At 40.3% G+C, this 15665-nt stretch overlaps 1 protein-coding gene and 1 pseudogene across 1 annotated transcript; both read left to right on the top strand.

Moving 5' to 3' along the window:
* Positions 1 to 1003: 1003 nt before the first annotated feature.
* LOC102706389 lies at positions 1004 to 7998 on the top strand (annotated as a pseudogene).
* Positions 7999 to 13501: 5503 nt separating this feature from the next.
* LOC107304456 (serine/threonine/tyrosine-protein kinase HT1-like) lies at positions 13502 to 14975 on the top strand. Its single transcript, XM_040525531.1, has one exon. It carries the CDS (start codon positions 13513 to 13515, stop codon positions 14626 to 14628), a length of 1116 nt encoding a protein of 371 aa, XP_040381465.1. The 5' UTR covers positions 13502 to 13512; the 3' UTR covers positions 14629 to 14975.
* Positions 14976 to 15665: the final 690 nt, after the last annotated feature.

The raw sequence follows: 15665 nt of genomic DNA, 5'->3' as shown, positions 1-15665 counted from the left end.
GGGAGAGGGGTGGCCGGAGGCCATGGCGCTGATGGCTGGCAGCGCCAAGGGCTCGGGCCCACGCTGGCTGGAGAGTGGCCGGGGATGACGCCGGCTGAGGCGCTGGGTGCAGGTAGAGATGGCAACGGGGACCTGTGATCTGAGATCCGATGGGTCTTTATTCTATTAGGATACATGTATGAACTAAATATATTATCCGTGGATAAGTAATCAGGCAAATAAATTTACACGATGGTACACGGGTATGAAACGTTCTTATGATCCCCATACCCATTTACGCATGGGTAATAAATACCTGCAAGTTTAAATGCACGTCATGACTCAACATCAAATTAGCTTAGCCAAATTAACCAAAACCCTAGGTATTTAAACCATCCATACATTTTTCACCACACTATATAAATGTGTGATGTCTTAAGTATCTAGTGTCTATTGTAATATACTATATGAAAACTATACAATTTAGATGTGTTAAACTGTTGCAGGCCATACAAGTTGTCCTGATTTTACTTAAAAAAAGAAATTGACCTGATGAGCGGCATTGTGATTAACGTGCCCTGATTTTACTTCAGAAAAAGAAATTGGCATGATGAGCTTGATTCTACTTGAAAAAAAAAAGGACTTGACCAGCACCAAATCACTCACAAAAGGTCACAAATCACAATCTGCAGGAGTAAATCAAAGCCCTAGTTGCATCCTTGTTGAGCTGGCTTCTGAGACCATGTACTCATCGGCACCTTGCTTTCGATTAATTAATCAATCCTGTCCTCTTCTTGCAGCCCAAATCATCGAGAACATGATGCCTAGCTACTGTTTGCATCAACCAATCGGACCAATTTATTCCTCTCCATGGCCGACGCATAGCTAGGGATAAACCATCTTTGTCCGTGTTCTTGCATGCCTTACTGCTCTCCACTTTATAAGGCAACCAGCCTGAACTAGCAGGCATAACAAACATATCACAGATTGTGAAGCTAATAACTGACAAGAGAGTGAGGAAGCCATGTTCAGAGCTGCAGGGTGTAGGTCTCAGGTCACCAGATGCATTCACCTGGGGAAGGGCACAGATCGATCTTCCTCATTGTCTCCACCTAATGCCATCAAGGTAATATCCATGCAAAAGTGTAGTGATATAAGAATTAAGAAATAATAATGGTTTATTAACTTGATGTTTTAGATAAACAAATGTATAGAACATGCCTGCTCTGGATGAATCCAGTAATTAAGCAGCTCAGGTACTAACTTTGAAATGTGTTCTAAGTATTTTTTTTAAAGAAAAAAATACAATCATTTGACATGTTTTGTAACAAGATTGTCAGGCGTTCTAGTCGATATTTTGCGCAATAAGAAGCGATAGGTTACTATAGATGTACCATCATTCTTCAGGTGCAATCTTCAGTTACTGGGTGGAAGAAGCAGACACTTATACAGGAATTGACAAAGACTCTGAAATCAGTCTCCTTAGATCTACTGGACCGATTCATCGACTCTGCATACAAGTTTTCCGAGCAACCTTTTCTGAATGAGGTAAGTATAAAGATTTTTAATGTATGCATTTGCTACTATATATATATTGTTTGTGAGCATTATTTTGTTTAGTACCAAATTTGTGAATTAGTCTTTGGGCAACTTTTTTTTTTTGTTTTGCTTTCATCTTCTAGTATCTAATCCACCTGACTCATCAGTTACGCATGATTATCAACTGAATCTTCTACAGGGGAATTTCGGACCTGTGGATGAAATTGGAGATGAGGTTCTTATCGACAGTCTCGATGGAGAGGTCCCTGCAGATTTTCCTGAGGGTGTCTACATAAGAAATGGTGAGGAGTAATTCTTTGTAGTGGTGATGAAATGATGATTGACAAATATGTCCATCATTATTGTCATTTTCAAATATGATGATATAAATATTTTGAACAGAAAAGGTTAAGAATGAATAAACTTTATGTATTTTACAGGTCCAAACCCCCTTAATGCATCACAGGCAGCTGCAGAGTCCATGTTTGGCTCAACATCATACATGTATTATGAAGGACATGGAATGCTACATGCTGTCTACTTTACCAAGAGCAGTATAGGAGAATGGACGATATCATATAAGAACAAGTATGTGCATACGGACACTTTTGAATTAGAGAGAAAGAACAACAAAATAGCTTTCCTGCCATCTGCTGATGGTCAACCGTATGCAACACTAGCTGCATTTATTCTTAATATGGTAAGCACTGCTAATTTTAAATGGATTTTTTTAGTGTTCTTGACCTGTTTAGACCGTCCATTACATGAATGAATAGCATTAGTCTTACATCATTGGAGGTAATAGAGTATTAAAAGGAATGAGACAATTGTGGCAAGCTACTATATAAAGATTTGTCTCCAATATAGCAAGTAAGTAATTCAATAATTGAAATTTCTACATTTTTATATTTGAATTACAATACACAAAAGTACTTAATTTTAAATCTGAACTATAAACACACACACACACACACACACACACACACACACACACACACACATATATATATATATATATATATATATATATATATATATATATATATATATATATAAGAAATTTAAAATTTATGAACAAATCCCATAGGAAATTGGATAACAATGGACATGAATATTCAGAATATATATAAAAGTACAAGTGATTATGAAAGAATTCAAATATTTAGAAATCTGAACAATACTTTATTTCATTTGCATGTCTAAAATTTGAGATTTTTAAACTATATATTCCTTTGGTCGCATTTCCATTTTATTCTCTGCTTCCATTTTTGTAGAAATTTTATTGCTAGCCCAACTTAAACAACCAAACAAAATATATAATATTCAAATTCATAAATGTGAAGGTCGATCCAAATGACTGGTATGACATCGTAGCTTTAACTTTCTATGCATGCATGCTTAAATTTAGAAAGGTTAATTATTGCAATTGGTAATTTCCTTTTATGTTGTGATGTATTGATTTGAAAATTATATATATATATATATATATATATATATTTACTGATAAAACAAATCAAAATTCAATGGCTAGGAGTTGATGCTTGCTCTCACCACCCTATAGATAAGAATGAGCACCTTAAAACAACTCATTTTAAATAGTTTAGAATGAGATCAAGTGTGTTAACTGTAAACATCGGTTAGGATAAATGAAGATCTAATATGATGCGAATATAAATCAATACCTAGAACTCGTGAATTAATTACTAAATGTAGAAAAGGTATATAAAAATTGCATAAGAAAAAGAGATCCAGGATACGCACCTAAATAAAGAAGAAATATTAATCTCTTTTCTGTATAGGAACAAAAGTAATATATGGCTGTTTATATCCATTTTGGGCGTGTAGAGGCTAAAATTATTCTTATTTTGACGCAAGAAGAGAATCTGCACAAGAAAAACTCATGTAGAATTCTACTGCCCTACAGTGGAATAGATTGACTTGCTGTATGACAAATTATTCATTTGTTTACGGTGAAAAAACTGAATGACACTGTCAAATAATTCTCATGGAATTTCACGAGCTATATAGTTGTCAAATGGACACGAATATGTCGTTTAAGTAGAGGTCATGTGCATGGTTAACTTTAATCAACTTTGATCTTAGATGTAGTTTCTGCATACCATCTTCAGTGATATTTATAATCTTTTTTTTTTTACGTGAAAGACTGCCAGGGCTTTGCTCAGCAGTGTGGTTTTTAATTATATAAACAGAATAAGAGTTTATGTACAACAATCCAGAAAATCTAATTTATAGTCTTTTGTATGCCATATATAGCTGAGATTTGGGAAGCCTGTGAAGGACAGTGCAAACACTAGCATATTTGAACATGCTGGACGAGTTTTTGCTGCCGCAGAAAATCATCTACCTTACGAGATTGACATCAATAATCTCAGCACCCTAGAGCCTTACAACATCAATGGAGCTTGGGACCAACCATTCACTAGCCACCCAAAGGTATGCTATCATGCAAATACATCTTGATCATTATTTCTTTAAAGATTTGTTTGGTTTTTCAAGGTGAATCGTAGACAAGTACTGTCCACTTGGCATATTGTGGTTAAATAGTTTTCAGTTAAAATTCTTTTACCAATCAATTCATCAACAATTGTTTCTTAACTTTGCAAATCACTACCAGGCTGCTGATCTTTCCTATGGGGACAAAACCATCAAATATATATGATTTACCTTCAGAGGGATACCTTAAAATTAAAATACCATGGCCAACATGGTATTCATGTGGGGTGGAAAATAGAAAAAAAAATCCATATAAAGTTCATGAGATTTAACCTCTGGTACGAAACCAACAGGGAGACCCCCTCAGTATTATTTTTCTTGTAGGTGATGGCACTATCAGAAAGAAATGGGTTTGAAGAAAAAGAACAAAAGATGCAATTTTTTCATGTTTTCTAGTAGGATAAAAAAGTAACTGTATCAAACTATATCTGGCTTCTGGTAGTGAATTCACATGGTGAATGGTTATGAAAGCTTGGATCATCAATTCAAAGTTCAAACACAAAATGTTCTTAGAATAATATTAATTCCAATTAAAGTTACTCTCAAATTGTTCGTGATATTTTGTTTACAACAATATTATTGATCTGTACCAAGGTCTCACATGTATATGATTTTATTTATAGAAGATTTGTGGAAGCGGAGAACTTGTGATGATGGGGACTAATACTGAAAAACCCCATTATGTGCTTGGAGTAATCTCTGGTAAGTTTTGATTACACAAGTGTAAAACAATACAGTGAAATGGGTTATATCCAAACTAGAATTTTGCAAATATTGAGTGGAATATAAGTAATAAAAGTAAGGTATAAATGAAACACAATATTACTATAGTAATCAGCAATAGTTACATGCAAAAGGACATCCCATATATGATATGTCAACATGCATCCATACACCATCAAAATGATCTTTAGGTTTTATTACAATATTACTAAATGATGCCTTTTCACATGAACTAGCTGATGGTGAGAGGCTTCTTCACAAGGTCGATCTCAAATTTGAAGAAGGGAAACTCATTCATGACATCGGAGTAACTGCACAGTATGTTAGCTTTTGTTTAATTATGAGAGGTCTTATATTGTTGTGATCAATACATTTTTCTTAACTACTAATTATTCTATTGTAGGTACAATATTATAATGGACTATCCTCTTTGCTTTGGATTACTAAGGACAATTTTACAAAAACCGTGGGTGCCAAACATATATACTCCCTCCGTCCCAAAATGTTTGACGTCGTTAATTTTTTTTATACACGTTTGATTATTCATCTTATTAAAAAAGTTACATAATTATTAATTATTTTTAAATTATTTTACTTATAATATACTTTTATGCATATATATAGCTTTACATATTTTTAAAAAATTTACATAAAATAAACGATCAAACATGTGTCAAAAAATTAATGATGTCAAATATTTAGAAATGAATGGAGTACCATTTTTTACTATGACTATCATTTTTGTGCGAAATATGCACATTGACTTGGTGATGCGTAATGTGGCTATGTTTCTCTCTAGATTCATCCAAAAGGATATGGATGGCATATCGCGTATTGGAGTAATGCCAAGGTTTGGTGATGATGATTCCATTGTCTGGTTTGATGTGGAGAATCATTGCAGTTATCATTTATTTAATTGTTTTGAGGATGGAAATGAGGTAATTGTTCAATTATAACAAATGACAAAAGAATCACGAAATAACTTTAATAGTTTGTTAGACCAAACATTACTTTGTATAACACTAATAATAATTTCCTACCAGAGGCTGGATGAGTGGGTCTGGTGCTTGAATCTGCACTTGTATATATCTTCACCATGAAGAAATTGTTGTTTTCTTTAAGAAATTGTAGCTAACACTATAATGCACATTCTACATTGATCTTTTTGCTATTTCAGTTGCTTGTTTATTATTTTGCCAGAGAAATATAGATCCGTTATCTAGAAAAAGATAAATATATAGATATCATTAGCTCATTAGTTGTTATAAAAAAAACTTTATATTCTATTGTAGTTGTCTCTCATGAATCAAGCTTGTAGTGCACGTACCATGCTAGTTAAATGGTATGAAAATTTCCCGATCGTATCGGTACTATTTTCAAAAGCATCTTCTATTGACGTATCACCCATCTCATGGCTGACTTGTAATCTTGATGTAGTCACAAGATTCACATCATTATAATTTAGCATAGATGCATAACATGTACAAGAACAATGTGAAAAGTCAAGTTTAGGCAAGAATTTGACCTTGTAATTTTGTGGTTCAAACATAGAAAAAGGGTTTATGCCACATAAATGAGGATATAATTTCAAAGATAATATAGATCACAATGTTTTTTACTCACTGGCAAAAGCACATGAACAGGTAATTGTCAGAGGTTGTCGAACACTTGATTCAGTAATCCCTAGTGGACGCCATAATGCAGACAAGTCAAAATGTTATGGAAGAGCATTTCTCCCAGCGGATAAGAATTTGCAAGGATTTGATCCATCTGTAGATGGCACTCTCTTTTCTCGCCCATATGAATGGAGGCTAAACCTGAAAGATGGGACTACAAAAGAAGGTTATCTTACAAATGAGAATGTTGCAATGGATTTTCCAGTTATCAATGAAAACTTTGTTGGGATAGAAAACAAGTATGGATATGCACAGGTTGTTGACTCAGTAGCAACCAGTAAGATAGGTAATGTCATAATTATTTATAATTGTCCTTCCTGACATTTTAATTGTGTATGTTGTGACATGTTACTGTGTGTCCTTCATTTGAAGTTATTTGTGTAATCTTCATATGTATTATTGTGTGTAATGTTGCAGGTTTATTTAAGTATAATATGATAGCGAAGGTACACTTTGACATGGAAGATAAGGTCAGTAAATATTGCACAAAATAGCGACTACTTTTTGTTTATGATTTTATCTGTACTAAAGTATCAGAGCAACCTCAGGAAAACCAGGAACTGAAATTAGTGGAGTACCATGTTTTACCAGAAAAGAGCTTCTGCTCTGGAGTTCAATTTGTTGCAAAGAAGAACGGGATAGATGAAGATGATGGATGGATAGTAACATATGTCCATGATGAGTTAACTAATATATCTCAGGTATTTAAATTTCAACAGATCATTTACTGGTAAAGCAAACACATGGCATATTTTCCACTTGTTTTCCTTGCATATACTTAATAAACATTTGTGTGTGTGTGTGTGTCTGTAGGTGTACATTATTGATGCAAAGAGATTTTCCGAGGAACCGGTAGTGAAAATTACATTACCTCAAAGAGTTCCATATGGTTTCCATGGAAATTTTGTCTACAAGTGAATCGTATTGTATATGATCTATAGCGGGTTAGCAACACCTCAGTGAAGTGTAAGAAATATTGGCATCAGTTCAACATCTGTTTCCTTTATATTATTCGAAATACAACAATATAAAATTGGGTAGAATTCCTAATTTTGCTTGAAATCTAGCAAAAAAAAAGATGATTAGTTTTTAGGTGAGTTGATTCTGCATTAAGGCTTTGAGCTTTTTTAACATCCTTAAAAAATACCTCAAGGTACCATATTTTTCAGTGTAAAATCTTGGTACCTTCAGATACCATAATTTTACACTAAATTTTTTGGTACATATAGATACTTTTTAAATATAGTAAAAAAAGCCCGCTTTGAGCTTTTTAAGTCCTCAGTTTTCTGGCTGCCATGGTAATCTCTATTTTCCTCTGTTACAGCTGCGCTACACCCTTCCTCAGATATCCAAGTATTACAAGAAAAAAGGGTTGATATTATAGCTGGTTCTAGATGAAAGATAGCAAACATTACACTACATGATCTGGTAAACAGAAGAACAATGTATTGACGATCTTACAACTTCTCCATAGCAATTTACATTTGATTGCGATTGCAATGGAAATTTCTGTGTGTGTACAAGTATAATCCATTTATCTTTGAAAAGCTCGAATGCTTATCATTTTAGTGCACAATCTGTCTTCATAATACGTAGTCCCAGAAACTCAAAATTCACATCTACAGGTACCATAACTCTCTTTGCTATTGCAAACCCATACATGGCACTAGAACTAAAACATAGGGACCGACTCTAAGGGGTTAACCCTCGCACGTGGTAAGTATGGTAACCGCAAAATTACTGAGAAAAATAAATGTAATTTAACAAAAAAAATATTTTTTTAACTTGGTTGATATACCATGTGGTTTTCGTTACCACACCCTCCAAAACCTGATTAGGCCACGTTCGGCGGTATGGGGGAGGGGGTTAGTTATCCGGTGCGGAAAACGTAGTAGTAGATTAGTACATGATTAATTAATTATTAAAAATATATATAATAGATTAATATGATTTTTTGAAACAATTTTTTTATAGAAAATTTTTGTAAATTTAACCGTTCGAGAAACGTGCGCGGAAAACGAGAAGGTTTAGTTATCTTGCCAGGGGTGCCAAACGCGGCCTTACTATTGTAACCAAAGGCAAGGGGAACCGTTTAAATTATGATGAGCTGCATGGTAATAGTTTGGCCCATTTAAGATTTTAGGATCCAAGATGAAATGATTGTTTGAGGACTAGGGCGAATGGACAAATTTTAAACTTAATTAATGCAAAAGCATAAATCAGAATTTTGTTGGATATTTCGACACAATATAACATAAACAAGCAAGCCACAACCTATAGCAGTTATATCAATCACACAACCACCACAACAGAGTACATAAAAAATTAACTATCAACGGCAGCACAGAGACAAGCAAGGAGAACGAAAAGATCAAAGTTTTTATCGAGATTTGAACCAATGCTATATTTACTGAAGTTCGGATCATTGAAAAAATTCTACCTCTCTATTGAGGTTGTATAAATGCATTTCCGTCACGCCCTGAATTTTACCCTAGCCAAGAAATAAGTAAATAATGCATTAAAAATAAATTGTTTAATTAAATTTCAGGAGAATTTAATTAATTGGAAGCTTTTCGGAATGTTCTAAAATGTCCCGAAAGCATTTTAAAAGATTAACATGATTTAAATTTGAATTGCAGCTAAAAAAATTTTCTTAAATCAACTTAATAAAAATCGGCAAAATTGGAGACAATTTCTTTTTTTTTCTCCTTCCTTTTTCTTTTCTTTTTCTCTTCTCCCTTTTTCCCTTTTCTTTTTCTCTTTTCCTTTTTTCCTCCCTGGCCGATCTCCTCCTCCTCTCCACACCGTGCACGCCTCCACCTCCTCTCTCATGGTAAAACTAATTCCTATCGATTAGAATTCTATTTCTTATCTCTTTGAAACCTTATCTATTTCTTGTTAATAGGAGATGGATAACAAGATCTATCTCTAGTTTCCCCCCTATAAATACCCCCCTACACTCTTGCCTCTTTTCCCCGTCTCCCTCTCTCGTGCACCTCCTGCCACCTCCTGTCCAGCAGCAGTGCAGCCGTCCGCCGGTTTCCTTCTCCCGAATCTCAGGTTCGCATCTATTTTATTCTTGCGAATCAATCTAAATTCATCTACCGTTTAATTGTTTAGGTTTCCTAGTCGAACAACGAGGAACAACAGCAATCCATCGTCGATCTCTCCACCAAATCTCAGGTTCGCATACGTTTTACTCATACGAATCAATCTATTTTTGATCTACCGTGTAATTGCTTAGGTTTTCCAATCTATTAGCTAATGTGAGATTGATCTACAGTGCGGACTTTAATTTCGTACGTGTAGATTGATTTTACGTTAAAGTCGTTTAGTTTTTAATTTAGCGAGTCGTTAAATCTCGATTTAATGGGTCGTCTAATTCCTGTCGTTGTTTCGCTAACAGTGCACGGTTTCGCGTTTCGGATCTAATTCGTCGTGCAAATCTATATTCGCGCATGTTTTAGTTCTGTTTTGCGAGTACATGTTCTGTTCGCAATTTTCCCGAGCCGCGCCCAACTAGTGCCCCGAAGTCCAGCTCACCTCCCCCTCTCCTGGCCGCCGACAGGTGGGGCCCACCTGTCGGAGGCGTCTCCCTCCTCTGTCCGCCCGCTCGCGCGCGCGACAGCCACGCCGCCTTGTCGCCTCGCCGCCACGCTGGTCTTGCCCTCGCCGTGGCTGCCGCCTCATCCCGCGCTCGCGCTCGCCTCTCTGCACTGCTCCATCTCGGTCACGCCCGTCGCACCGTGAGCCGACTGCCCACGCTGCGCCGCCGTCGCCCGCGTCTTGCGCAACCGCCACGCCGTTGTGTTTTGCTCGCCCCGGCAGCGCCTCACCACCGCTCCGTGCCCGCTCGCCACGGCTGTCTTGCCCCTCGCCGCGCCGGTTGTGCCCGCCCGCATCCGTTGCGCCGCTCGGCCAATGCCGCCGCCACCCGATTCCGCCGCACCGCCGCCGCCAGGTCGTCGCTCGACGTCGTCGCCGTCACGCCGTCGTTTTGCCGCCCCCGCTTTCCCGCATCGCCGCCCCGCTGCATCCCCCTCCTCTTCCTCCGTGCGCACGCCGCCCGGCCGTCGCCGCCGTCGCCACGATGCACGGTCGCCGCCTCCCAGGTCGAATGCCGCATCCCATCCCCCCTCTCCTCTCCCCCTCGCCTTCCCGCGCCACCGCGCCGCCTTCGGGTGGACGCCGCTCCGCGTCGTCGTCACCGTCTTCGTTGTCTGCCCGATGAACTCCTCTCCCCTTCCTCTCTCCCTCGGCGCTCGTCGCGTCGCCCGCCATCGCGTCGCGTCGCGTCGCCCGACGTCGTGTCGTCACGCCGCCAACACTGCCGCCCCTCCCCTATAAATCTCGCTTCCCCGCGTGCAGCCGCCTCCCTTGCCTTGCTGTCGCCGACACAACCCTGCCACCGTCCGAGCACCGTCGCGCTCGTCGTGTCACCGCCGTCGCTCTCCCCACCGTCCTCCTTTGGCGTCGCCGCTCTCAGCACCGCCGCCGGTTCTCGCGTCACTATCCGTCGGTCGCCGCCCTCCGCCGCCCGTCGTCGCCCGCTTGCCCGTGCCGCCGTCCGCCGGTCGCCGCCCTCCGCCGCCCGCCCGGCCGGCGCCGCCTCTCCCCTCTGTTCGGCCGAGGCCGCCCCGTCCTCCTCTGTTCGAGGCCACTGATGAGCGGGCCCCACTCGTCAGCCGGCTAGCCTCCCACTCCCCTCTCTCTCCCCTTTGACGGGTGGACCCTCCCGTCATACTCCCTCTCCTCACTGCTTGTGGTGTGGAGCCGTCATCGCCAGCTGAAGCTGAAGATTAGATGGTCTAGTCTTGTTTTTCTTTTTCCGCTGTATTTCGATAGATAATTGTTTTTATTTGTTTTTAAGTCGTGGAACTGTGTATTAATTTGTCATAGTGTGTACTCGGGCTGATTCCTAGACCGAGATTTAATACATGCTATTGTTCAGAAATTTGGTGTAAATTTCTGGGCGTGACAATTTCTCCTCAACTAAGGGTTTCTTTCTCTTTTTTTTTCGGAGATGAGAGCTCCTACATCCGTTTCATAATGTAAGATGTTTGACTTTTTTAGTTGTAACGTTTGATCATTCGTCTTATTCAAAAAATTAGTACAAATATAAAAATGACAAGTCATGCTTAAAGTTCTTTTGATAATAAAGTAAATCACAAGCAAAATAAATGATATTTTTATAATTTTTTAAATAAGACAAATGATTAAGCGTTGCAAGAAAAAAGTCAAACATAAACGGAGGGAGTAGCTTTCAAAAACTTCCCTCGTGCATACAATTGAATCGGTACCCTAAGAATGACACAAAGTCATCGAGGAGTCATCAACCTCCAAAAATCATGCTCAAGATGAGAGAAACATACATAGGTCCTCAACTCCAAATACTAGCACAACTATCCAAAATCATGAAGACCGAGAAGAATTTAAGAGGGAGGGGGAAGAAAGAGTTAATTAAAGATTTAAAACATATTGCACAAACCTCTAGCCCAAAGTTTTTATGAAATTGAATTGATGGCTAACCCTATACTAGGGTTAGATGCGGTTTTAAATAGGAAATACCAAAATTTGGATATTGATGGGGGAAAATATTCAACCCACACCACATATTTCAATATGCCCATAAGCGTTCAAACGGTCAAATTTAAATCTCGTGTCTATTTAAATCTCATGTCTCTACAAAGCAACCGTTTGATTGTTTCAACGTCATCATCGGTAAATTTTGACCCAAGAAGTAGATCCATTAGAAAATTTTGACAATAATCATCGGATTTATAACAAATTTTACTCCCTTATTTATCTATAAATATTATAAAAGTTTATATGATTATTTGTAACGTGTACTATTATCTAAAGATATCATTACCTTATAACATTATTGATTAGGTTTATAATATATCTTGAAAATATAAAAAGTAGTCAAGTAACGTTGATTCATATGTGTTGTCATTACTACTAAATCATATAAAAGCCATAAATAATATATAAAAGTATGTCATGTGAGCTACCGTTTAGGTGCAACAGTATTTGAGCCAAGCTAGGAATATCATTATCAAAAATAACAAAGGATAAAAAAGAAGAAAAAGAATAATATATCGACAAATATTTAGTTTCACGTTGTATGATAGTAAAGAATAAGTTTATGTTAAAAATCATGATAATTTCAATAATATTAGTAAATTAATGATAAATGAGAGTCTAACATATAATAGTTGTGAGTAATTTATGTTATGTATGTGTGTTGAAGAGTAACATTCTCTTCGTTTTTCTCTTAGCACGCATGTTCAACCAATAAACATCTTTCTTTGAATTGAATAAAAAACCAATTAAAATATAATATCTTTTATACTACTCCACTTATATACCAAACTTTATCATGATAAACTATACTTAAAATCATACTGTAAACCATATTATTTAGAGGAAAATTCAGAAAACTGCCTCCCTAGCGGCGGCCTAGGACGGGCTCCTCTCATCCTCGCTTTTTTCTCTTCTGGAGCTAGCCCTGCGTCATGAACTCTAGATTGGTTTACCCGCTTAATTTTTAAGGGAGATTTTTTTTTGAAACATCAAATTTTAAGGGAGACTAATAACATAGTTCCTCCGATTTTTTTTCTATTTGGCGCCGTTGACTTTTTTATCACGCTTGACCCTTCGTTACTATTTTATTATGATTTGGTCTATTCAAAAATTTATATAATTATTGATTATTTTATTATGATTTGGTTTATTACTAAAGTAACTAAAATTTTTTAAATAAGACGAAGGTCAAACGTAAATAAGAAAGTCAACGGCATGAAAAAAAAAAGAGTAACAGGCTATTTTTGTCCCAAAAAAGTTGGAGGGCTCAACTGAACCCCCATATCCCATATCATATCCGCCGCCGTCTGGTTGCATCCCGCATCCGCCGCAGAGAATCGCACTCGGAATCCGATTGACTCGTCCACTAGATTTTGCATGCATGGCACGCCGTTACTATAAAAGGGCGCCCTCGTGGGTCGTTGGGGTTCGCCGGCCACTTCGCCCTGCATCAATCACTCCTCGTCTTCTTGGATCGGCTCGCCGCCACCGATCCATGGCGGGCTTTCCCTTCCGGGCGCTGCGGCGGTCGGCCGTGTCGCCGCTGCCTCCAGAGACGGAGGCGGCGGAGAAGCGCAGCGGGAATAGCCTGGAGCGGGTGCCGGCGAGATCGGCGGTGGCGGCGGAGCCGTGGGCGGCGGACCGGTCGAAGCTGCGCGTCGGGCCCAAGATCGCGTCGGGGGCCAACAGCCGCGTCTACCGCGGCGACTACGCGGGGCAAGCGGTGGCCGTGAAGATGATGCGCGAGACGGCGGCGGACGGCGACCTGCGGCAGCGGCGGGAGGTGGGGGTGGGGGCGCAGTTCGACGCCGAGGTGACCCTCCTGTGGCGGCTGCGCCACCCCAACGTCGTGCGGCTCGTCGCCGCGTGCCGGGAGCCGCCGTCGTACTGCGTCGTCACCGAGCTCATGGCGGGCGGCGCGCTGGGCGCGTACCTGCGCGGCCGGGAGCCCAACTCGCTGCCGCCGGAGGACGTCGTCCGCCTCGCGCTCGGCGTCGCCCGCGGCATGGAGTGCCTCCACGCGCGCGGCGTCGTGCACCGCGACCTCAAGCCGCAGAACCTGCTGCTCGACGGCGGCGCGCGCGTCGTCAAGGTCGCCGACCTGGGCACGTCCTGCCTCGAGGCGACCTGCCGCGCCGACAGGCGGCCGTCCAGGACCGGCACGTACCGGTGGATGGCGCCGGAGATGATCCGCGACCATCGCTGCGACCGCAAGGTGGACGTGTACAGCTTCGGCCTCGTGCTATGGGAGCTCACCACCTGCCTCGTGCCGTTCCAGGACCTGTCCCCCGTGCAGGCCGCCTACGCCGTCACCAACGCGGGCGCCCGGCCGCCGCTCTCGCCGTCGTGCCCGCCGGCGATCAACACCCTCATCGAGAGGTGCTGGTCCGCCAAGCCGGAGAAGCGGCCGGAGTTCAAGGACATCGTGCAGGTGCTGGAGAGCTACGACCGCTGCCTCCGGGAGGGCCTGCCCCTGCTGCCGCTGCCACTGCCACTGCCACTGCCGGCGCCGGCGCCGCTCGCCTCGCTGATCGGAGCATTCAAGATCCGATCATGCAGGCATACCGATCTTGAGCAAGAGCGCGACGCATCCATCCAGAGCCGATCGTAGAGTTCCATGCTAAATCTCGATCGTGATGAACTGATGATGACGAAACAAATCGATCTATCGGTCAGACATATCAGAGACCCGATATATCATATCAGAATTGAATGCAAATGTATATATTGCAGTTCAATTCTTTCGTTGATTTGAGTTTCTGTCTCTATGTCATCCTACTAATTATTATTGGTACAATCATACAAAAGCAGCTGTAGCGATACAATTTCCGGCCGCTGGTTTTCACAGGCCTAACTTTAAGTGGGCCGAATTCAGGTGGTGCTGAGGTTTAAAAAGGAATAGTCTGGAATTTTATAGATTTTTAAGCTAAAAATATAGGACAATAACAAAATTTCGGTGGAGTCCGATATTGGTGTTATTTTCTAAAATTTCCAAAATAATCATTTATATTTGGTGAGAAAATGATCATTATTAGTATTTGAATTTAAAAAATTCTGTTAAAAATTCCGAAAAATTTCTGAAATAGTCCCCCCTCCCCTGTGGTATAAAAGTGTATGCTCCCCTGTGGTATAAAAGTGTATGCCGAAATTTCAAACCATGGTTGGCTGCAAACCAAGATGGGTACTCGGAACACAAATGGATACTCGGAACACAAAAAGAATTACATGATTTTCACATGAAACCGTTCAATTTCTTTCTTTCTTTTTTTCTTAAATTCCACCAAACCAAACAGACCCTAAAACCAAGTTCCATATCGATTCTTTTATTCGCAAATGCTTAATACAAAAAAAATGCAGCTCGCAAATGCTTAATACGAAAAAAAAATGCAGCTCGCCAGGTTCGCTAGTCTTCCATTTCTTGTTTCCAGTAGGGATCAAACGACAAACAATACAGCCGGCTTTCGTTGTCCTGATGAGCAGCATTCTGAAGTTGTGATCTTCACTGTTGTAGCTAACACTCTGGAGCTCACGCAGCACACGGTCTTCACTCACAAGTCACAAATCACGATCCAAATGAATAAATCAAATCATGATCCAAATGAATAGATCAAATCATGGTCCTAGTTTAGTTGCATGTTCCTAGCTGAG

Source organism: Oryza brachyantha, chromosome 6, assembly GCF_000231095.2.
Source record: "Oryza brachyantha chromosome 6, ObraRS2, whole genome shotgun sequence".
NCBI classification, from domain to species: Eukaryota; Viridiplantae; Streptophyta; class Magnoliopsida; order Poales; family Poaceae; genus Oryza; species Oryza brachyantha.
The sequence above is the reverse complement of the archived record's forward strand: the minus strand, read 5'-3'. Positions and strand labels throughout refer to the sequence as shown.

What these genes read in the sequence shown, in the direction of transcription:
- LOC107304456 (XM_040525531.1), top strand. Translation starts at nt 13,513, where the DNA reads ATGGCGGGCTTTCCCTTCCGGGCGCTGCGGCGGTCGGCCGTGTCGCCG.